The 25,419-nt window shown below is 42.6% G+C and overlaps 1 protein-coding gene across 3 annotated transcripts in view; it reads left to right on the top strand.

Annotated features, from left to right (window-relative positions):
• Window positions 1-24,232, top strand: part of LOC115113236 (potassium voltage-gated channel subfamily KQT member 5-like) — a 150,169-nt gene extending 125,937 nt beyond the window's left edge. The window contains exons 5-16 of one of the 3 annotated variants that reach the window (XM_029640648.2): window positions 105-230; window positions 879-989; window positions 1,108-1,203; window positions 3,518-3,612; window positions 4,694-4,720; window positions 8,510-8,745; window positions 11,190-11,298; window positions 13,657-13,788; window positions 13,988-14,122; window positions 14,552-14,671; window positions 16,860-16,986; window positions 17,917-24,232. In XM_029640648.2, coding sequence (XP_029496508.2) covers window positions 105-230; window positions 879-989; window positions 1,108-1,203; window positions 3,518-3,612; window positions 4,694-4,720; window positions 8,510-8,745; window positions 11,190-11,298; window positions 13,657-13,788; window positions 13,988-14,122; window positions 14,552-14,671; window positions 16,860-16,986; window positions 17,917-19,029 — 2,427 coding nt within the window. In that variant the 3' untranslated portion in view covers window positions 19,030-24,232. The remainder of the gene's footprint in view (window positions 1-104; window positions 231-878; window positions 990-1,107; window positions 1,204-3,517; window positions 3,613-4,693; window positions 4,721-8,509; window positions 8,746-11,189; window positions 11,299-13,656; window positions 13,789-13,987; window positions 14,123-14,551; window positions 14,672-16,859; window positions 16,987-17,916) is intronic. The other 2 variants (XM_029640649.2, XM_029640650.2) reach the window with 2 other exon arrangements.
• The last annotated feature ends 1,187 nt before the right edge of the window (window positions 24,233-25,419 follow it).

Genomic DNA, 25,419 nt, shown 5'->3' with positions numbered 1-25,419 from the left:
CAACTTGCTCTTTAGGGGTTTAGGACTTAGTGGCTATTAGGCTACACATCCAATACAGTGAGATTTGATGTATTTGTTTGAGCATAATCTTTGATTTCCTATAGGAGTTGGTGACAGCCTGGTACATTGGGTTCCTGGTGCTCATCTTCTCTTCGTTCCTGGTCTACCTCGTGGAGAAGGAGTTCAACAAAGACTTTGCCACCTATGCCGATGCTCTGTGGTGGGGCACGGTGAGTCTACACACACACGCAAACACACACGCACATGCACACACACACTCCACACACTCAATATGTTTCAACGTAGCCCATACCAATATTCACAGGACAGAGGTTTAATCAGCAGATACAAAAAAAAAACTAACCAGGACATCTCTGAAAGACAAAAAGAAAGAGTAGCTTTATATTCATTACTGGATTTGCCGACCAGTCTATAATATGACCTTAAGACACCTTAATGACACCGCTACAAGATCATGCTTGGCTGGTCTTCAAACACCTCCCAGGCGCTACTCTGCTAGACCTTATACAATGTCAACACAATTAATGAATGCCCACGGCTTCAGACGTGCTAACATGACCCAATCGATAAATGTAATTTCCAGTGTCTGTCAGGCGAGACTGAGGTATTAGATGTGCAAGGGGAGACAGGGACTGGAAGAGAAAGGGGGTCAATGAAATATACAACACACACACACACAAGTGCAGTGTTATTCAATCCTGGTCCTCAAGAGCTCTATACAGTGGGTTTTTCTATTCAGGAAGTACATTTCACTACCTGAATTGACTGAATTGAAAATGTTAATTGACCCAAAATAATACAAACTGGCATTGTGGGAAAATCGTTTTGTGACCTCTGACCTCTGTGTGTGTGAACAGATCACCCTGACAACTATCGGTTATGGAGACAAGACTCCTCAGACATGGACAGGTCGTCTGATCTCAGCTGGCTTTGCTCTGATGGGAATCTCCTTCTTCGCCCTGCCTGCCGTGAGACACCCACACAACCACATGCGCACACACACACACACGCACAATTTGACGTTGATTGAACGTGGTCCATTGTGTGTGTGTGTGTGTGTGTGGTTGTGTGTGTGTGTGTGTGCAGGGTATCCTGGGCTCAGGTTTTGCCCTGAAGGTACAGGAACAGCACAGACAAAAACACTTTGAGAAGAGGAGGAACCCAGCAGCCAGCCTCATCCAGGTACACAACACACACAAGTCTATCACCAGATATGATTTAACTGTTCTGTGTCTGCATGAAAGTGCCCACGTGTACGTGTGTTTGTATCAGAGTGTGTTTGTATAAAATATATATTATATGTATGTATGTGTGTGTGTGTGTGTGTGAAAACACGTGCGCGTGTGTGAGTGTGTGCGCGCGTGTGTGCATTTGATATCTAACCGTAGCTAAGACTCTTTGTCCTCTCTCAGGTCCAAAGGCAATACAGGGCTGATATTTATGAGCTGTTTCCACCAGAGCTATTCCCAGGGTGGATTTACCTCTACGCCAAAGCTCATCCTAACAGACAAGCCTCGGACTATTAAAATACACCATCAACTCAACATAGACAATAAACTCCACAAAGCAAACACACAGATCTTGTTTTTATAGAGATTTTGCCATCAAGCAGAAAAAACGATTAGGCTTCTCGTTTGATTCATATATTTAGCTCCCTTTTTCCATTGCTTTAAGGCCTGCAAACAGTCAACTAATTTAGCATTGTACTCTATTTATCCTATCTGTATAGTATGGCTGAGTTGATGTGGAACACTTCTAACCAGATATGTTTTATCCACAGACGGACTTCCAGTATTCAGTTGGCAGGGATGTGTTATCGCTGTTGTTTCTTTGTGCTGGTCTTTCACTATTGTGTCCCCTTTGTTCTGAACAAAAATATAAATGCAACATGTAAAGTGTTGGTCTCATGTTTCATGAGCTGAAATTAAATATCCCAGAAATGTTCCATACTCACAAAAGGCGTATTTCTCTACCCTAAGCCACCTTCAATGTTGTTTAAGAGAATTTGGCAGTACGTCCAACCGGCCTCACAACCACAGACCACATGTAACCACGCCAGCCCACGATCTCCACATCCGTCTTGTTTACCTGCAGGATCGTCTGATACCAACCACCAGGACAGCTGATGAAACTGTAGGCGTGCACAACCGAATATTTCCTGCACAAACTGTCAGAAATCATCTCAGGGAAGCTCATTTGCGCGCTCGTCTTCCAAGCAAGGGTTTTGACCTGACTGCAGTTTGGCGTCGTAACCGACTTCAGTGGGCAAATGCTCACCTTCGATGGCCACTGGCACGCTGGAGAAGTGTGCTCTTCACAAATTAATCCCGGTTTCAACTGTACTGTACCGGGCTTGCTGATATCAGCATTGTGAACAGAGTGCCCCATTGTGGCAGTGGGGCTATGGTATGGGCAGGCATAAGCTGTGGACATCGAACACAATTGCATTTTATTAATGGCAATTTGAATACACAGAGGTACCAGGACGAGATCCTGGGGCCCATTGTCGTGCCATTCATCCCCCCCCATAACCTCATGTTTCAGCATGATAATGCACGGCCCCATGTCAAAAAAGGTCTGTACACAATTCCTGGAAGCTGAAAATGTCCCAGTTCTTCCATGACCTGAATACTCACCAGACATGTCACCCTTTGAGCATGTTTGGGCTGCTCTGGATCGACGTGTAGGACAGCGTGTTCCAGTTCCCGCCAAAATCCAGCAACTTTGCACAGCCATTGAAGAGGAGTGGAACAACATTCCACACGCCTGATGAAAACATTCAACCAACAGGCCTGATGAAACGCCTGATGAAAAAGCCTGAATCACTCTATGTAAAGGAGATGTATTGCGCTGCATGAGGCAAATGGTGGTCACACCAGATACTGACTGATCCATGCCCCTACCTTTTTAAAAAAAATACAGATGCATACCTGTATTCCCAGTCATGTAAAATCCATAGATTACGGCCTAATTAATTTATTTCAATTGACTGATTTCCTTATATGAACTTTAACTCAGTAAAATCTTTGAAATAGCTGCATTTTGCTTTTATATTTTTGTTCAGTATACTGTATGTGTGTGTCTGTCTGTGTATGCGTTGTCCACCTCTGTGTTTATGATTACGTGTACCCCATCTCCTCACCATGATGCTATTCCTCCCGTCGATGTGTGTCTGTGTGCGTGTGTCAACTCGTACCCCAGGCGGCTTGGCGGCTCTACTCCACTGACGGTGCTCGTCCCTACCTCAGTGCCACGTGGCAGCACTACCAGGGTGCCCTCTCCCCCTTCAGGCATGTATCCCCCCTCCCCCTGCCCCATGATGCCTTGATACCACCGGTTTTACTAATCACTCTCTTTTTGTTTTCTTTCTGTTTCCTTTCATTCTCCCTCCCTCCCTCCCTCCCTCCCTCCCTCCCTCCGGCCTTGTCTTACAAAACATTTCTCCCCCTTCTCCCTCCTTTGTCTTTTTCTTTTGTTTTCTGTTGACTGCACGTAGTGTGTCTGGCGTAGTTATGCTGCTGATGAGAACTCGGTTTCCATAGCTACCTGGAAGCCTCATTTGAAGGCGTTGCATACCTGCAGTCCTGCAAAGTAGGTAACACCTAAAGTATGGCTGCTGCTCTGCTCTTTTCCTATTTGGTCTCTGTGCTCTTCCAGCTTTTTTTCACAATTTCATTCTCTGCTTTTTTAGTGGCCAGGTGTCTTTTTTAGTTTAATCAGCAACTACTTTTGACATTCCTCTGTATACTTATCTATGTATTATTGTCATTGGATACAGTACTTTTACAGTCATTTTGAAGGCTCACAGTCATCAAATAGTCCAATATTTCCAGGCACTCACACACAAAGAACCAAACTTTCACTAATTCATTTAAACATGGAAAGTAAAACCGAGTGTACAAACAAACATTTTCCAACTTATGTTGTCCAGAAATGACATCCATGGTTTCTCTGAAGGCTTTGGGGTATGTTAAAGGGCACAGGAGAGGAGCCTGGTAATATTGTCTGGATCACCTGCTTTATTGCACTCACTCTCTCTCATGCAAACCTACACCCACATAGGTCTACAAATATACACAAATACACAGAAATACATGCACAGACACACACACACACACACATACACCTTTCTATCTCCTTTCTCTGTTTGCCAGTGCTTTTCCTAGCCCTGTCATGTGGCACATCCATCGCTTGCATGTGCACCTGCTGCAATGTTCTGCAAACTAGCTGACAACATTTATCTTGCACAAGGCTTTGACTGTGGTGGTTTGTGTTCTTCACGCCTGACTGTTTGTGTTCATGTTCTGACATCATGTCTCGCATGCGACACACACAGACAGGATGTTAGGAAGCTGGCTGACCTCTGTCTTCATCTCGCAGTCCCGGTGGGAGACCCTGTAGACCAGTCCTGGGCAATGCCAGTCCTTGGGGGCCTGATTGGTGTCACACTTTTCCCCATCCCTAGTAAACACACCTGATTTAAACTTATTGCATTTTTAACTGAAGATGTTGATTATTGGAGTCAGGTGTGTTAGCTGGGGCTGGGGCAAAAATGTGACACCATTCAGGCCCCCGAGGACTGGAGTTGCCCAGGCCTGCTGTAGACTCTGTCATTAACTACTGATGTCTCTTCCCTTGTCTCTCTCTCCTCTTTTCTCACTAACACCTAAAGGAAAGAACAGGGCGAGACAACTAGCAGGTTTGTAGCTCTCACCTCTACACACATCGCGCAATCGTTTATTCAATGACGTCCACTCTAATAAGAAGTCGTATGCTGTTTGTTAAAAGTGTAGATACTGAACTCTTGTTTTCAAATTGTTTTGAAAGTCACTGTTTGGCCAGAGCTTCCTATCACCGGGGGGTCCCAGGTCAGAATCAGTCCCTGGTTAGAGGGGGAGAATGAAAATCAGCAGTGCTATGGAAGTCGATGTCTTGGTTTGAGAAAAGGCTCTCTAGTGTATCCGTCTCTGTCTCTCAGTGCACCTCTCCAAGCCACCATGAATGCAGTACCGGTCGTTTCTCTCTGTCTCTGCCATGTTTGTGTGTTTGAGAGAGTATCTGAGTGTGTTTCTATGCTTACTGTTTTTGTGTGTGTGTGTGTGTGTGTGTGTGTGTGTGTGTGTGTGTGTGTGTGTATTTCTACACTGTATGGGTTTGAGTGTGTGTGTTTCTACGATATGTGTGTGTTACAGTATGTGCAAACCGGCGTCTGCACCATGACGCACTTTTTCCATTCCAAGGGTATTTATATAACTCATCAAACACTAGTCTCAGTCGGCAGGCCGAGAGACAAGGAGAGGAGGAGGGAGAGACAGAGAGATTTGTGACTTTAATTATGATTTTTGGTTATTGTTTTTACAATACAGTGCTCCTTTGGCAATGGTGGATTTCTCATGTCATGCCAGTGCAGCTTTTTAAAATGTGGATTTTCTGTTGAGAGACATATGCATAGCACAGATGCAGTCACACACACACACACACACACACACACACAAACTGTAATTCTCTGCTAATTCTCCAAGCTATTAGAAGTTATGGGGTTTTGTATGCTTTCATTGGCTTCTCAAAGAACTTCTGTTGTGGTTTAGTCAATAACGCAAGAGCTTTTGAAATCGTAATGATACCCCATCTTTTCATGCACTTAAATTTTTACTATACAATTAGCTGTACAATTACATTTTTCCTACGCATCGCTCACATCAAGGGTTTATAACTTAGATAATGTTATTAGTTCCTTTACAGTAGCAAATTTGTTTGGTAAAACAGACGTATAAACTCAACCAGCTAAACTGTGTATGTGTGTGTGTGTGTGTGTGTGTGTGTGTGTGTGTGTGTGTGTGTGTGTGTGTGTGTACAGAAGGTGTGATAATATGAGACTGGGGGTGTGTCAGGGGGTGTGTCTGCTTATTCTGCTCTTTTGGAATCTATTCTTCACAACTTATGACTTCTGTCAATCTACACTCTTGAAACGAAAAGGGTTTAAAAAAGGGTTCATCGGCTGTCCCTTTTTGGTTCCAGGTAGTACCCTTTTTAGTTCCAGGTAGAAATATTTTGGTTTCCATGTAGAACGCTCTGAGGAAAGGCTTCTGAACCCTATCTCAATAGGGTTCTACCTGGAACCAAAACGGGTTCTACCTGGAACCAAAAAGGGTTATTCAAAGGGTTCTCCTATGGGGACAGCCGAAGAACCCTTTTAGGTTCTAGATAGCCCCTTTTTTCCTAAGAGTGTAGAGTGTAAGGACATAATCACCACAAATTAACCTTCATATTTTTCATGTAAACTCTAAGGCTTACAGCTAAATGTATGTGAGCCATATAATCCCCAGTGATATTTATTCTTCAGCACTGACAACATGGAATGTGAGATACATAATCGCAAGTTTAAACTTCTGACAGTATTGACCGTACAGATGTCTCTCGTCCCTCCCTTTCCTACTCCATGGTGTGTTAACCCCTTCCTCCTCTATTTGTCTTCCTCCCTACCCCCCTAGTAAGGGTCATAGTAATAGGAGGCGCTTCAGAAGGTATTACACACGGAAATTTAGGAGGTACCCACTACCCAGCATCCACTCCTCCCTGGTCACATGATCTCTGGGAATGCCTTCTAACTGCCAAGTGCATGGAGGATGATGAGAGAACCCCCAAACTGCCACCTACCCCCTTCCCGTCAATGAGACTATTGTATTTGCCCTTTGCTTGTCTAATGGGATTGCTGCCTGTTACTTGTTGCCTGTTGATTTTGACCCCCACCTCCCTTGGATCCCCTTATCAGACACAACCCCTAACTAACTGTATCCTGGTCCCCTTGTGTATCGGAAGTAGTTCTGTGTGTAGAAATCTGAACTCTTAATATAGTCCTTAATCTCTGAAATATACAGTCCATCTCGATCTCCATTGGTCTGCTGCATGCTTGGCTGCATGGTGCCACTGCATGAATTCATAAACAATGGTTGCAACCACCATGACTGACCTTTGACCCCCTCTGATCCCTGTCTTCCACACAACCCACACTGCCTTGATGCATCTTCATTGACCTGGGCTTGGGCAAGGTCCCTGTTATCGTTAATAACTTCCTTATCGTTTCTGGAGCGCAATATTCCCTCCTGAAGTTTCCACAAAAACTTTAGTGCCTGCATAATCAAGCCTGAGCATTGGGCTTACTGTCACACCATCACATTTCCTGTTTCTGCAGGACTATTTTCCTGCTGTGGCAAACTAACTCTAATTAAGATTCTATATCTGTAGTTCCTCGGGATCGGGGTTAGGGACCACTCTCTTAGAGAGCAGATGGGGTACTCTAAGTGTGTTGTGGATGAGGTAAGCATGTTTGGTTTTGAGGAAAGGACAGTTCACTGCACTACACTGTGAGTGTGCTCTGTGGGCACACATTTTTATCTCTCAGGTGGAATGCATAATATGCACAGCATTGCATGCCTGTCCGGTTGCCATTGCAGGGGGGGTTTAGGGTGTGTCACAGGTAGAGGCTCTCTGGCCATAAATCTAAGCACAGGCCCATCGGCACAATACAGGTCTAAGTGTCCTAGAGATAGAGATAGTAGCCTACAGTTTTAGTAGTAGGAACAGTAATTCTTTGCATCAATATGAATTGTAAGGCTTGCAGTGTTCCCTGGTAATGTTCTTTGTCTTAGAACAGTGGTCAGTGTCATACTACTGCAACTGCTCTCTAGAACAATAGTCCACAAGAGTTAGAGGTCCTAGAGAGCTACAATATGTGTACACTCTTATAAAAAAAGGGTTCTTTGTTTGTCACCATAGGAGACCCTTTTTTGGTTCCAGGTAGAACCCTTGTATTAGTGAAGGGTTCCACTTGGATTTGCGACAATAAAGGACACTTTATGGTTCTACGTAGCAACTTATTTTCTTAGAGTGTAGACTTCTGTTTCCACCCAGCTGATTCAGCTGCTTTAGTGCTGGGCTGGAGAAAAATCCTGCACATCCTATACAGATGTAGGATCTTCATTTGATCATCCTGTTGCAGGAGAACTCTCCTTCAATGCAGGACATTTTAAATGTGTAGTATATTTGAAGTTTAAAAAGGCTTCTGAAGTTTGTCATTTCCATTTTGAAATGTCAGACTTGATTTTCCATTATTTATAATCACATATTTCACATTTCCTGTTTCTGCAGGACTATTTTCCTGCTGTGGCAAACTAACTCTAATTAAGATTCTATATCTGTAGTTCCTCGGGATCGGGGTTAGGGACCACTCTCTTAGAGAGCAGATGGGGTACTCTAAGTGTGTTGTGGATGAGGTAAGCATGTTTGGTTTTGAGGAAAGGACAGTTCACTGCACTACACTGTGAGTGTGCTCTGTGGGCACACATTTTTATCTCTCAGGTGGAATGCATAATAACAGGCTTTTGTTCTTTCTCTCTCTCTCTCTCTCTCTCTCTCTCTCTCTCTCTCTCTCTCTCTTTCTTCCTCTCCCTCTCTCTCTTCCTCTCCCTCTCTCTCTTCCTCTCTCCAGTACAAAGTTGAGCTTTAAGGAGCGGGTACGGATGGCAAGCCCTCGCGGCCAGAGCATGAAGAGCCGCCAGACATCCATCAACAATGACCGACGCTGTTCCCCAGGCAACGATGTGGCGGGCGCTAACACGGGAACCAGTCCTGCTAAGGTGCAGAAGAGCTGGAGCTTCAACGACCGCACACGCTTTAGACCCTCCCTGCGCCTTAAGAGTCAATCACGCACCACGCCCTCCGAGGGTGAGTAGAGAGGATGTGTTGCCTCTGTGTGTCTGCGTATGCGTGGGTCTATGTGAATGTGTGCGAGTGCGGGTGTTTGTATAAGGTATGTGCTTTTTAAGAAGTCCACAAGGGGAGAGTCTAGGGCTGTTGCGGTGACCGTATTACCTCCACACTGACGGTCAGGCAGTAAAATTCCACGTGAACTTTTAGTTACGGTAAATAAGCTTCTCCAAGCTCCGATGCTGCTGATGGCCATTATTAGCCTACCAAACTTGCTAACTGCCTTGTACTCAGCACACTATTGTCCCTCTAATCACTCTGACATCAATGCAAATATAATCGAAAATCTAATCATGAGAGCCCATAAGATCCTCTTGTGCAACATTTCTATAGCTATGAAATGACTAAGTGATGGCCTCTATTAAAAAGAGGAGGATTCCATCAGCTTTCTATAGGCTGACTATATTTATTTCTCAACTTTCCTAATATTAAGCACATTGCTTCTTATTTACAACAGGTGTATAGCCTACCTGGCTGGCATTAAAATGAACCACAGGAAAACCGTCCTCCATTTGCTATTTTAGTGCAGAGATTACATGCAGTAAGCTGCCAGTCCTAAACGCAAAACACCAGTCTCAACGTCAACAGTGAAGAGGCGACTCTGGGATCCTGGCCTTCTAGGCAGAGTTTCTCTGTCCAGTATCTGTTCTTTTGCCCATCTTAAACTTTTCTTTTTATTGGCCAGTCTAAGATATTTCTTGTGGAATTTGTTAGATATTAGGTTCTGTTGTGGAATTGTTAGATATTATCTGTTAGACACTGCTGCACTGTCGGATCTAGAAGCAATTCACTACACTCGCAATAACATCTGCTAACCATGTGTATGTGACCAATAACAATTTGATTTGATTTCAATTTTCATTTGAGGAAAAAGATAAATAAATATTACATTGTTGAGTTTCAGCTTGGAGCGGAAGTCTGTAAGGAAGCTACAATCTATGTGCAATATTCTTACGGCTAGCAGCCCCCCTCGACAACATTCCGCTGAAAAGGCAGAGCGCAAAATTATTTTTTGTTGTTGTTGTTGAAATATGTAACTTTCATACCTTCACAAGTGCAATACACCAAATTAAAGATAAATGTATTGTTAATCTACCCATCGTGTCCGATTTCAAAAAGGCTTTACAGCGAAAGCACACCATATGATTATGGTAGGTCAGAGCCTTGTCACAAAAACACACACAGCCTTTTTTCAGTCACAAAAAGCAGAAATAGAGATACAATTCATCACTAACCTTTGATGATCTTCATCAGATGGCACTCATAGCACTTCATGTTACACAATACATGTATGTTTTGTTCGATAAAGTTCATATTTATATCCAAAAATCTTAGTTTACATTGGCACTTTATGGTCAGTAATGTTGTGCCTCAAAAACTTCCAACGAATTTTCAGAGAGTCACGTCAATTTACAGAAATACTCATAATAAACTTTGATAAAAGATACAACTATTATGCACAGAATTATGGATATACTTCTCCTTAATGCAACCGCTGTGCCAGATTTCAAAAAAGCTTTATGGAAAAAGCAAACCATGCAATAATCTGAGTACGGCGCTCAGACACAAAAACAAGCCATGCAGATACCCGCCATGTTGTGGAGTCAATAAAAGTCAGAAATAGGGTTAGAAATATTCACTTACCTTTGATGATCTTCATCAGAATGCACTCCCAGGAATCCCAGTTCCACAATAAATGTTTGTTTTGTTCGATAAAGTCCATAATTTATGTCCAAATACCTCCTTTTGTTAGCGCGTTTGGTAAACAAATCCAAACTCATGATGCACGGGCAAGTCTAGGCGAAAGTTCAGACAAAATGTTCAAAAAGTCATATTACAGTTCGTAGAAACATGTCAAACAAAGTATAGAATCAATCTTTAGGATGTTTTTAACATACATCTTCAATAATGTTCCAACCGGTGAATTCCTTTGTCTTTCAGCTCATGGCACTCTGGCAGGCCTCTGGTTGAATCAGCTCTCATTTGCCCCCACTTCACAGTAGAAGCCTCAAACAACGTTCTAAAGACTGTTGACATCTAGTGGAAGCCGTAGGAAGTGCAATATGACCCCATAGACACTGTATATTCGATAGGCAATGAGTTGAAAAACTACAAACCTCAGATTTCCCACTTCCTGATTGGGTTATTTCTCCTGTTTTTGCCTGCCATATGAGTTCTGTTATATTCACAGACATCATTCAAACGGTTTTAGAAGCTTCAGAGTTTTCTATCCAATACTACTAATCATTTGCATATATTAGCTTCTGGACCTGAGTAGCAGGAGGTTTACTCTGGGCACGCTTTTCATCTGAATGTGAAAATGCTGCTCCCTATCCCAAACAGGTTAAAGCTGATCTACCCCATAAAAAATAAATAACTTGACACTTCTTTCTGTCTCTCAGTGGACACAGGAATGGGGAATGATGACGCATTCGGCGACAGAGTTTGCCACTGTGATGTCACCGTGGAAGACCTATCAGCTCCATTGAAGGCTGTCATCAGAGCCGTCAGGTGAGTGCTTCAGCCAGGTCACCCGTGATACAAGTCAGTATTCGATGTAGAATACTGACGTAGAAACCGGCCACTAAGGGCAACAGTGAGCTCTGTTACCTTGAAGTATGTTTCTGTTTTAGATGGGCGTAAGCATCTCCCTCTGATTCCAAAGGTTGCATGTTCAAAGTTGTTTTTTATATTTTTGTTTTCAGTCTATCCCAAACCATAACCCTTACCTTAACCATTTGGAGTTAATGCCTGAACCTAACCTTAAACAGTTAAACTTATTCTTACACTCCAAAATTTGACGTTTGCGAAACTTGGATGAACGTCTAATTCTGACGTGGGATTGTGAGAGCTGGTAGGAGTGCTTATCTACAGTGAACTCTAAAAGTATTCGTACAGTGACAAATATTTTGTTGATTTTGCTCTGTACTCCAGCACCTTGGATTTGAAGTGATACGATGACTATGAGATTAAAGTGCAGACTGTCAGCTTTAATTTGAGGGTATATTCATCCATATCGAGTGAACCGCTTAGAAATTACAGCAGTTTTTATACACAGTCCCCCCATTTTAGAGGACCAAAATAATAGGAACAAATTCACTTAAGTGTATTAAAGTTGTCAAAATTTTTATATTTGGTCCCATATTCCTAACACGCAATGATTACATCAAGCTTGTGACTTTACAAACTTGGATGCATTTGCTGTTTGTTTTGGTCGTGTTTCAGATTACTTTGTGCCCAGTAGAAATGAATGGTTAATAATGTATTGTGTCATTTTGGAGTCACATAGTCCTGAATGATGAGTGATACAGACACACAACTATCATATCCCCAAGACATGTTAACCTCTCACTGTTACCATAAACATTTTTTGGTGGTATGATATTTAAGCCTCAAACTTTCTCACTCATCATTATTCACGATTAATTCAGGACTATCCGTAATCATGGTATCATCCATATTAATGTAGAAGTATTTAGAAGCATTCTATTCTCCCTTAAAATGGGGGGACTGTGTACAAAAAGTGCAGTAATTTCTAAACGATTCACACGATATGGATGAAAATACCCTCAAATTAAAGCTGACAGTCTGTCCTTTAGCCTCATAGTCATTGCATCATTTCAAATCCAAAGTGATGGAGTACAGAGCTAAAACAACGAAACGTGCCACTGTTCCAATACTTTTGGAGCTCACTGTATATCGCTATATAGATCTCTATATACAGTAGACTTTTGTTTTCTTACGTAATCTTTTGTAAAACATTATATTTATTTTGTACAGGACATGACTATTTTAAACAGTGTACATAGAAAACGCATCCCCGACCACAATCTTCACTTAAACATAGAGCCTTCCAGGGCTCCTTCACCTCCCCCTCTCCCCTCGGCTTCTAAGGCTTTTAGATACAACAAATCCAGAGCATGGGCCTCCTCTATGTTGTTCTAGCCCAGTGCTTCCAGGGGATTCTGCTAACCCAGTGATGGCTCAGGGAGAACAGTTTGGGTCTTTTTTGTTCCATCTGGCCCCTTACTCACTCTGACCCCGACAACATGTCTCTGTTTACTCATGTGGTCACCATACTGGCACTGTCTCTCCCTCTCCTTCACCATCTCCCTCCCTCACTCTCCTTCTTACTACCTCTTCTCTCTCTACCTCCCTCTATTTTTCCGTTTCCCTTTAACTCTCCATCTCCCCCACCTCTCTCTGGCAAAAGATGTCAAAAGATGTCCTATTTTGATTGTCTGCCAACACCTCAATTCCCACCCACAGGTTGTTGCTCCAGAGGACCCCCTCTCCCCTTGCCCAGCCTACTTGCTCAGCAGGCCCCCTTTGTGGGCAGCGAGAGTGGAGACGTGTCCCTGACTTTCCCAGGGTGTCGGGTTGACACCCTCTCAGTGAGAACTGTTTTCACAGCAGCTCATCTGTCATGATGGTTTCCATTTATACAGTGAGGATAATGAGCAACTGGAGCAGTTCTGGAGCCATTAGGGGGTCAGAATGAACCGACTGTAGAGAGCCACTTACCTGCAACAATATTATTCACTCAGCAGTAGCTGTACTTGTACATTAAGGTAGAGGGATAGTACAATTCGAGTGTGGTTTAGTTACAAAATAGCTCAGTCAGATTTTGTTTACATGACATGTGCTACGGTTTCATAATGTTCTTGTGATAGTATTTGAGCAATGTTTATTTGACCTATACTCCAAAAAACAAAAGGTAAAGGCTAAAGTAACTGTCAGCTTCTTGTCAACATACTGGTTTATGCATAGTTAAGCTGTTGTTTCCCTCTAGTGGCTGACTAAGAGATGACAGGTAGATCATGGCCCAATGACATGATTCTGTTTGATTCTCATCACTTTTCCACTCAGGATCATGAAGTTTCATGTGGCAAAGAAGAAGTTTAAGGAGACTCTGCGCCCGTATGATGTGAAAGATGTGATAGAACAGTACTCTGCAGGACACCTGGATATGCTCTGCAGAATCAAGAGTCTACAGACTAGGTGAGATGCACCCACCCACCCACCCTCACACACACACACACACACACACACACACACACACACACACACACACACACACACACACACACACACCTTCATATATATGTTCACCTTCACCACTTAATTCACATGTGTGTCTGTCTGTCTGTGTGTGTGTGTGTGTGTATATCTGACCCTCCTATGTACCTCTTCCTCCCAGGCTGGACACCATAGTGGGTCCTCCTCAGCAGCAGCTGCTGAGTCCCAGAGTCAAGACCTTTTCCTCCCCCTCCCTGCACTTATATTACAACCAGGCCAGGAGGAAGTCCATGCCAGGGACGAAGTCTGTCCCAGGGTTAGGCAACCCCCCACCCCCCACTCGCCTGCCTAAAATAGGCTAACTGTAGACATCTCATGCATCGATGTGTGACATTATGAATATTGTAGTCTCTTGCATGGTGTTATTTTTAACAATGTCTGAGAATAAATAATAATGTTTCAGGAGTTAGGATTGTTGTCTTCGGTTAAATCAGTGATATAACCCTGATTGACTTGATATTGCACTGTGTCTTTCAGCCAAAAGAGTGGAATCTACTATAGTTTAGTAGTGGATTGTAGTAGTGGTAGTCTAGTCTGGTTTTAAAGAATGTAATTGTAGCTCGTACATATGTGGTGCCTGTAGGTGTCCCTTTTTTGATACACTTCAAGTGTGTGTGTGTGTGTGTGTGTGTGTGTGTGTGTGTGTGTGTGTGTTGTATCTGACCCCCATGTCTCTCCCACACAGACTGGCCACTGGACTGGGTCCCACACTGGGCAGCAAACCTGGGAACATGTCCTCCCCCTCCCTGCAATTATATTACAGCCAGGCCAGGAGGAAGTCCACCCCAGGGATGAAGTCCCCAGGGTTAGATACCCCCCCCCCCCTCCCACACCAACCCCTAATAACGTAGACCCGCTAGCCACTACCCCCAACTCCATCCTGTCCCCCAGTTCCTCACACAGAGGACAGTTTGAAAGGAGATGGTGCTATGTCCATGTGTCCATCAGGGAGCACAAAGCCTGTGTTTGTAGATCTACAGAGGCAGGATAGGTTTAAAGGTGAGATGATGATGGCTCAACCTTCAGGCTTCCAAAGGGACTACAAGAGTTTCTAATACATTGCTTACACTATCCAATCACTTTTAGATCTTTAGATTTAGAGCATCATAGTTCTGTATATATTGACCAGAAAGGACACACTGCTTTCACTGAATCAACCCAGATTTAGAAGCTATGGACTCCCTGATGACATAAAGGTGTTCGGAAATGCTTCTTAAGAAATGGAAGCATTCAACTAGCAGATGTAACATATCCCCAAATGTGTGGTAGAAGTAAAGCTCCCACATGAAAGTTTACTATAGAATATAAAAGTACTCTAGAATTCTGTAGTAAACTGTAGAATACTGTAGAATACTATACTACACACTGTAGTGTCCCTCGATCATGTTTAGTACTTACTGTGGTATACTGTAGGGGTGGCAGGTAGCCTAGTGGTGAGAGCATTGGGCCAGTAATCGAAAGGTCGCTGGTTTGAATTCCAAAGCCGACTAGGTGAAACATCTATCGATGTGCCATTGAGCAAGGCATTTAACCTAATTGCTCCTGTAAGTCGCTCTGGATAAATGTACTACAGTATTATCTGCAAATAAAGCACTGTAGTAAATACTACAGTAATGTCTGCAAAAACACGACACTATTTAAATTACAGATTGTAAAGGCAACAAAATAGGAAAAAGGAGGATGAATACTTTTGCAAGGCACTGTAAGCATTTCACTGTAACGTCTACACCTGTTGTATTCGGCGCATGTCACAAATTCAATTCGATTTGATTAGTAAGGGGGGAAAAGTAAAGTGCGAGTGGGGTGGGGTGGGGGGTGAGAAGGGGTGCGGGGGGGCTGTGGGATTATTTAATATACTCTTTGAAGAGGTAGGGTTTCAGATGTTTCGGGGTTTCAGTCCTACCTACCGAGAGGTTATGGAAAATGATCTATTTTAGCATTTCTCCTGTACGTTTCCTGTAGGAGAAAGCCTCTACTTCCATGCCAAAGATAATAAAACAAAAACACGATAGTAAATACTACCGTATACTACAGTCTGCAAAAACACTACAGTAAATACTACCGTATACTACAGTCCGCAAAAACACTACAGTAAATACTACAGTATACTACAGTCTGCAAAAACACTACAGTAAATACTACAGTATATTACAGTCCGCAAAAACACTACAGTAAATACTACAGTATATTACAATCCGCAAAACACTACAGTAAATACTACAGTATACTTCAGTCTGCAAAAACTGTACATTAAATACTACAGTATAGTAGAATCCGCATAAACACTACATTCATTATATAGTATATACTACAGTTTTATTTTACTACAGTATTTATACTATAGTTAACTGTAAATGCTACAGTATAGTATTCACTGTTGTGTGTTTGTGGACTTTAAACACACTACAGTGAATACTATAGTAAATCTGCAAAAAAAACACTACAGTGAATACTATAGTATTTATCATAGTATTCTATGATATTCTTTCATGTGGGCTGCTATGAATGTGAGGTCTGTCTCAAATATCTTGCATGTTGCTGCGCTTAGGTGACATAGTAAAGATACAGCAGCAGCTGTCAATCTAACAGAATCGATGTTCCTCCTGCAAAGAATTGACTAATGAATAAGGATCTCTCATTGTGGAACTTTTGTGGACACAGGGAATGGCTGTAGTTACTAGTTGGTGCAGATTGTTGTTTTTAACATGAACTGTAGTTTGCACTGTAGCTAATTGAAGCTGTAGTTTAGAAACCCTGTATGATTGTGTGTTTGACTGTAGCCTGTGGTTTGTTGTGTGCACTGTGACTCTGTAGTGTGGGTTGTTGAATCTAATCATGGTGTGTCTGTTCTAACTAACTCTAACACTGACATATTTCCATTAGAGTTAGGTCTGTTGCCCGCTGTGAAGTGCCCTTGGAAGAGGCTGGGGTGACGGTCAATGTGCCCATTTGTCCACTTTTTGTGATTAATACAACAAGTGTGTGTATCGCAGGGTGGATCAGATACTGGGTAAGGGCCAAATCCCCATCGACAAGAAGATCAGGGACAAGCTGCACCCTGACAGGGATACTCTGGAGGACATGAGCATGCTGGGACGTGTGTGTAAGGTGGAAAGACAGGTGACCAATTAAGCCAATTACATTAGTTTGTGTGTACTCGTAGAGAAGTGTCATTTGCACACATTGTAAAAAATAATCTAGTTGATTCAACTAATAATTAATTTAGTGACTGAAACATAGCCTTTTTTAGTTTACTAAACATTTCGGTCGAAGTGTTACCTGAACTTAACATTTTTATCTGGCCCAAACTTAGTTCCAACTTGAGAAAAATTAGGCTAGGGACTCCCACACAGTGCTTTAACACACAATGTTTTCAACTTACATATTTATTCAACATGTCCTTAGCTGGGATTTGAACTCACAACCTTGTGGTTCAAGTCTTTCTGATCGTCCTGTTACACCACCATATGTGTCAGACAGATATCAGTTAATCTGACTATTCTCTCATCATTGATTTGATTTACTTATTTAATGATTTTCTGTTTGAATGTTACTCCTTAATCACTATAATAAATACAATTGTTTTTCTTGTGAACTTTTACCAGTGCAAAGTGTAGGAATACAGGTGAAATCAGTCATTGACACAGACATGGTGCTGTAGCAGGAAGATAGGAGTTTCATGAACCAAGAGGTTGTTAGTTCAAAATCCCAGGGGAGAACCTGATGAATAATAGTTACTGTATAAATGAACATGCACAATCTAATCATGTACAGTATGTCAGTATGTGTCAAAAACGTAAGTTGAAAAACATTGTATGATAAAAGCACTATTTGAATGTGTGGGTGTTGCTAACCCAATGTTTGACTAGTTTTATGAAGTTGGAGCTAACTAAGCATTTTAAATTCAGGTAACAATTTTACCAAAATGTTGAGTAAACTAAAAAAGGTTTTACTATATAATAATTAGTTGAATCAACTAGATTTTTTAGAAAGTGCAATGAACCCTTGCTGCTTTTAACGGTCATGTCTCTTGCTCTTCCCTCCGCCCAGGTGACGTCCATAGAGTCAAAGCTGGACTCTCTGCTGGATGTGTACAGGCAGGTGTTACAAAATGGTTCGTCTGCCCTCACCCTCTCCTCCCTGCCCCTGTTCGAGCTGGAGCACCAGACCTCCGACTACCGAAGCTCCATCCTCAGCAAGGACCTGTCCTCTGGCTCCCCCCAGGGAGGGGAGGGCAGAGGGGGGCATGAAAGTGGTGGGGGGATGTCCCGGTCAACAACAGGCCATCTCTCCAGGGGCCTCCAGCTCATCCTGGCCCCCAGCGAGCTCACCCTCAACACCTGCCCCCCGTCCTACCCTGCCTCCACTGCATCCCTCACGCCCTCACCTCTCCTGCCGCCTGACAGCCCCTACCCGCTCCTCACCACACCCAGTAGTTTCCCCAGGCGAGCGCACTTCCCTGACCTCCCGCCCCCTCCACCATCCGCTGGTGCTGCCACCCTTCAGCTGCCCCCCATGGGCCCCCAGCAAAGACGTCCCCTCAGCCCCACCCAAGATGCTACACGAGGGGGTAGGCTGGAGCAGAGCTCAGGCCTCTCTATGGTGGTGGGCTCCGTGGTGGACCATGGAGAGGAGGGGGACAGAGAGGGTGGACATAGCTGGGGCAGGGTGCAGCTGAGGGGGAAGCCCCATTTGAGGGAAGAGGGCCCCTGGAGGAGGCACATGAGCCTGGAGGTGGACCCCATGCTGCTGCTTTCCTCTGGATGTGATGACAAGCCCTCGGAGCAGGAACAGGGGCTGGGGAAGTCCCTGTCGGCACATAACCTCACCCAGCCATCTGCAGACAACCTTCCTAACCTGTCCTCCCCCCTCGGCAACAGTAGAAGTTCTAGTGACGACTGCCATGGCGACCCCGACGCTAGCAACTGGGGCGAGACAGACCTTTTCATCACCGGCCGTGACCTGGAACCGCAGGAGGACCAGTTTGATTTCCTGTCCCAGGGGAGTGACTTCCTGTCCCATCCCACAGCGGACGGTACTGGCTGCTTGGACGTTCTGCGGACTGAAGATGGGGGGTCCTTAAGCAGTCTGACTGGTCCCCGCACCCACACAACGGGCAGTGCAGAGTCCCTCAACCAGCCTACCCACGTACGACTAAAATAACTCTTCCATAGGAGTGAATAAGATAAACCCTCCCCCCAACACATACATTACCAATATTACCACTGGACAAACAACAAATATAATTGCAACTGTTGATTATAACTCTGTTTTTAAGAGATGGAGGGGGGGGGGGTTCTCACTCCTTTCAATTAAAGATTTCAGGCACCCTTTATACTCTCATACATATCATTGCATGGACTATTTCGAATTTCCTAAAACAGGAACAAGCAGAGAAACTAACAGGGGGAGGGGAGATGGGGGAGGAAGATTGGACAAAAGTTAGGATGGTCAGATAGTGTTAATGTTTGCTCTCTCGGCTATGCATGACCACTGCATGTCTAAACCGCACTTTGGGGTCGAGAGTATTCAAGCCCTGGAAACACAGTCATGATGGCTGAGCCCAAACTCATAAGTCCACATTTCACCTGTTTATCTGCATGTTCCTGTAATGTATCCTCCAAACCCTTGGGAGGCAATTATGAGCAGTCAGCAATTATTACCCAAATATAGAACATGTCGTAAATAGATAATACAATAACTAATTTGATAATAACATAAGATAATCCTACTGATGTAAAGTTGTCAAAACATTTTTTTTTAAATACATTTTACAATCTTGTGTGGCCATTTGATTTTGATGACAAATCCAATATGCTGATTGGGTGCTCTAATCTGACAAGGCCAGTAGGATTCAGTATTTTCACTTTTAAAGGCATTTGAGTGAAAGACAAACAGCAGCCAAATAAGATCAGTTATTACTATGGTACTGTAGATGGTGAAACAAGGCTGTGGAACACTGCAGTTGTCGGTCACAATAAACACCACAGAATTCAGGGTTCCTTGTCGTACAGCTCATGAGCCCACAGTATTCCCTTCTGTTACCAGCTGGTTGACAGGGGACACTTCAAACTTTTAAAATAAATACAGTATATCTTCTCAAAGTGGATGAACATTAGTCTATGACAGGTTGGGCACATCTCTACAAATGGTTAGCCAGCCTACACTTTGTCAGTAGATATAATGATCAGAACTTGTTACAGACTTGCCACGGTACAGATGAGCGGTGTGAGAGTAAGTCAGAGGAGTTGGATCATAAATACAGGGAGAGAGGACCTGATCCACTATATTTTAGTCCCTTTAAAGTGGTGGTATGTGAGCCTACAAGCCTGGCACTTCCAATAGAGCACACAGGATCTTTGGTCTAGAGAAGGCCACTGGTCTTGTGTGTCTACTGTCCAACCAATGTCATCCCTAATGATGCTGTCCATAGAGATACACAGACAGGAATGTCATGAACAAGCCATGTTGTAAGTGGATGGAAAATATGGCAACAAGTCTGCTGTCAACGAGCTCAACTTCTGAATGTGATTTGTCTGTTGTTTGCATGTCCCACTGCCTTACGAGGCAGCAGCACTGCTGACTGCCACTCAGCCTGAACACAGACGACTGCTCTTGAATGAGAATATGCACAAACTGTGTTAGACATCTTTATTTTCTCTATGTTGCACCTTTTTGTTGCTGAAGGAGAGAGGCACAGCAGTCTTATATGTATTCTGTGGAGTTAACGATGACAGCTTCCATTCAACATGTTTCTTTATGTTTTTATTTTGTTTTTTGATTGGTGCATAGGTGCATTGGCTTAGCTGATGAGCAATTATACTGTATAATGTGTATATTTTATGTTCATATGTGTGACGTGACCAGCAAAATCTATATAGCTGTGTGTTACAATGGGATTTTGTATGAAAATGGCCCGAGTTGGTACGATAAATGCACAACTGAAAGCACAATTGTTTGGAGACGTTGGAACCTGCATATGTGACTGGTGGTGTTATTCTCTGTCATGAAATGTTTTCCAGATACATAATCAAAAAACTGCGCTACAGACAGGAAGTACTTGTACAGAGGACAGATGCATTGGAGGCAGGACTGAATATTGAATCCACTTGGATAACTATGGAGTTATGAACTCTTTCATAATATCATGCTTGGTCTAAAGTCTGAAGTTATTATAATGTTTACTTCACTGACATTAATGGTTAATTTCCCTCAGTTGATTCTGGAAATGGTCGTTCCATATGATTTCAATCACTTTCTGACTGCACCCCTTTTGATTTGAACGAAACCTTCCATACATGTTTGCCCATGTGAGAAATGGTCAGAAAGGGACTTTTTGGTCCTGAATGCCAAAACATTCCGGATCTAGAGATGCTCAAAGTTGACACATTTTGCATACCCTCTCCTACCATGAGGCATCCATGTCTTCATTACTGAATACGATAAACGGTTGAGTTTGACATCATTTGAAAGCTTACAAACAGGGCTATCCAACTGTTATATGATTTATTGAAAGAAAGCTTTTAAAATAAAAATGATGTCCTTTTTTTTAAGCTTTAACATAAATGATCGAAAAACACGTCAACTCAGATTTTTTTTTCATGTTCATATACAGTACCAGTCAAAAGTTGGGACACACAAGGGTTTTTCTTTATTTTTTACTATTTTCTACATTGTAGAACAATAGGGAAGACATCAAAAATATGAAATAACACATGGGATCATGTAGTAACCAAAAAAGTTTAACAAATCAAAATATATTTTACATTTGACATTCTTCAAAGTAGCCTCCCTTTGCCTTGATGACAGCTTTGCACACTATTGGCATTCTCTCAACCAGCTTCACCTGGAATGCTTTTTCAACAGTCTTGAAGGAGTTCCCACATATGCTGAGCACTTGTTGGCTGCTTTTCTTTCACTCTGTGGTCCAACTCATCCCAAACCATCTCAACTGGGTTGAGGTTGGGTGATCTGATGCAGCACTCCATCACTCTCCTTCTTGGTGAAATATCCCTTACACAGCCTGGAGGTGTGTATTGAGTCATTGTCCTGTTGAAAAATAAACGATAGTCCCACTAAGCGCAAACCAGATGGGGTGGAAAATTGCTGCAGAGTGTTGTGGTAGCCATGCTCATTAAGTGTGCCTTGAATTCTAAATAAATCACAGACAGTGTCATCAGCAAAGAATCACCACACCATCAAACCTCCTCCTCCATGCTTCACAGTGGGAACTATCTGTTCATCTACTCTGCGTCTCACAATGACATGGTGGTTAGAACCAAAAAATCTCTCATTTGGACTCATCACACCAAAAGGACAGATTTCCACCGGTCTAATGTCCATTTATTTTGTTTCTTGACCCAAGCAAGTCTCTTCTTATTATTGGTGTCCTTTAGTAGTGGTTTCTTTGAAGCAATTCAACCATGAAGGCCTGATTCACGCAGTCTCCTCTGAACAGTTGATGTTGAGATGTGTCTGTTACTTGAACTCTGTGAAGCATTTATTTGGGCGGCCATTTCTGAGGCTGGTAACTCTAATGAACTTATCCTCTGCAGCAAACGTCACTCTGGGGCTTCCGTTCCTGTGCCGGTCCTCTGAGAGCCAGTTTCATCATAGCGCTTGATGGTTTTTGCAACTGCACTTGAAGAAACTTTAAAATTCTTGAAATGTTCCGGATTGACTGACATTCATGTCTTAAAGTAACGATGGACTGTCATTTCTCTTTGTTTATTTGAGCTGTTCTTGCCATAATATGGACTTGGTCTTTTACCAAATAGGGCTATCTTCTGTATAAGAAGATGTTTGTAAGAAATTCCACAAATTAACTTTTAAGAAGGCACACCTGTTAATTGCAATGCATTCTAGGTGACTACCTCATGATGCTGGTTGAGAGAATGCCAAGAGTGTGCAAAGCTGTCATCAAGGCAAATGGTGGCTGGATTTGTTTAACATGGTTTTGGTTACTACATGATTCCATATGTGCTATTTCATAGTTTTGATGTCTTCACTATTATTCTACAATGTAGAAAATAGTACAAATAAAGAATAACCCTTGAATGAGTAGGTGTGTCCAAACTTTTGACTGGTACCCTATGTTGTAGCTTGCTAGCACTTTGAAATGGTGCAACAAAGATGGTTGGAAGTCCACACATCAGAGCATATTGACTTGAGTGGGAATATCCATTGTTATAAATTAAGCTGTCAATCCTCCATAGGAAATGTATTGCAATCATAGAAATACAGATAATAGAATATACTTTCCCATTCAAGTTGACATTCAACAATGGGTGGACAATCAGCCATCTTTCTGGTAGTAAATAGAAGTTAAAGTTTCAATTCAAATGTCAATGGTGTACCACCTACTGTACATTTCATGGGTCTGAAAGGATAGGTCCATTCTATTAATTATATATCTATGATTAAATAAACACCCACCCTGTATTCAAGAGTATGTTATGTCTCAATCGATGACTGGCACAACACAAACACTTCAGATGATGTAAAATAGGGTCTAAACTTGAGAAAAATCAGAGTTTATGTGTTTTTAGATCATAGACATTAAAGCTTAAAGAACATCATTGTTTAATTAAAACAAATGTTCAATAAATCATAGAATAGTTTGACAACCCTGTTTGTAAGCTTTCAAATTTGATTAAACTCAGCCGTTTTATCTTTTTGAGAGATCAAGACATGGCAGGATGGGGTATGCAAAATTGATCAACTTTGAGTACCTCCTGAATGTTTTGGCATTCGGGTCCAAAAAGTCCCTTTCTGACCACTTCCACCATGGGCAAACATGAAAGTTCAAATCAAAAAGTGTGCAGTTCAAATCTAAAGGGGTGCAGTCAGAAAATGACTTAAATCATAGGGGCGGCAGGGTAGCCTAGTGGTTAGAGTGTTAGACTAGTAACCGGAAGGGTTGCAAGTTCAAACTCCTGAGCTGACAAGGTACAGATCTGTCGTTCTGCCCCTGAACAGGCAGTTAACCCACTGTTCCTAGGCCGTCATTGTAAATAAGAATGTGTTCTTAACTGACTTGCCTAGTTAAATAAGGGTAAAAAAATAATAAAATATGGAACGACCCAAAAGCTTAACGGTGCCTTTTTAGCATTTATATATGATGATATTATAATTTTTTCTCCACTGGGCTGCATATGTTTCTACAGTGCCTAACTAGAAGAACTCATGCAGATGTAAGCCCAGTTTCTGAAACTAGGATAACACACACGTTCAAAGTCTGCAAATCTACTACAGTACATTTTCCCTACCACTCGTACAGTGAATTTATTACACAAAACTGGCCTTAAAATACATGCTTGATAATGTTAACATTCTGATTTCTTTCAAATAAATGTATTAAAATGCACATAACAGAGATGACAGTCTCTGTGGATGAGAAATGCTAAATGAATTATAATATCACATGTAAATAAACTACAAACATGAAACTGTCTTTTTGGTCTGGATGTATTGAATGAAATATAACCACACCAATTTGCATTATATACAGCCTACAGAAAGCTGTGCAGCCATGTTCCGTGGAAACGTCTGCCACTTGAAATATATATTAGCAGAGCGGAGAGGCAGAGGCGAAGAATACACCATTCAGTATATACCCCCGTGTTTGATACTATATCCTATGCTGAGACAGAAATACACTATATATACCCTTCAAAATTTGTGGATTCAGCTAATTGCTGACGTGTATAAAATTGAGCACAAAGCCATGCAATCTCCATACACAAACATTGGCAGTAGAATGGCCTTACTGAAGATCTTTTCAACGTGCCACCGTCGCAGGATGCCACCTTTCCAACAAGTCAGTTCATCATATTTCTGCACTGCTAGAGCTGCGGTGGTCAACTGTAAGTGCTGTTATTGTGAAGTGGAAAGTGGTAGGCCACGCAAGCTCACAGAACGGGACCACCGAGTGCTGAAGCACGTAAACACTTAAAAACGTCGGTCCTCGGTTAGAACACTCACTACCATGTTCCAAACTGCTTCTGGAAGCAACGTCAGCACTCAAACCTAAGATCACCATGTGCAATGCCAAGTGCCGGCTGGAGTGGTGTTAAAGCTCTCCGCCATTGGACTCTTTACTATCTGTCAGTCCGACGGACTAATCTGGCTTTGGAGGATGCCAGGAGAACACTACCTGCCCCAATGCATAGTGCCAACTATAAAGTTTGGTGGAGGAGGAAAAATGTTCTGGGGCTGTTTTTCATGGTTCGGGCTAGGCCCCTTTGTTCCAGTGAAGGGAAATCTTAATGCTACAGCATACCTTCTAGGCGATTCTGTGCTTCCAACTTTGTGAAACTTTGTGACAACAGTTTGGGGAAGGCCCTTTCCTGTTTCAGCATGACAATGCTGTCGTGTATAAAGCGAGGTCCATACAGAAATGGTTTGTCAAGATTGGTGTGAAAGAACTTGACTGGCCTGCACAGAACCCTGACCTCAACCCCATCGAAAACCTTTGAGATGTATTGGAACAGCGACTGCAAGCCAGGCCTTATTGCCCAACATCAGTGCCTGACCTCAAAAATGCTCTTGTGG

This window comes from Oncorhynchus nerka, linkage group LG28 (genome assembly GCF_034236695.1).
Source record: "Oncorhynchus nerka isolate Pitt River linkage group LG28, Oner_Uvic_2.0, whole genome shotgun sequence".
In the NCBI taxonomy this organism is placed as follows: domain Eukaryota; kingdom Metazoa; phylum Chordata; class Actinopteri; order Salmoniformes; family Salmonidae; genus Oncorhynchus; species Oncorhynchus nerka.
The sequence above is the reverse complement of the archived record's forward strand: the minus strand, read 5'-3'. Positions and strand labels throughout refer to the sequence as shown.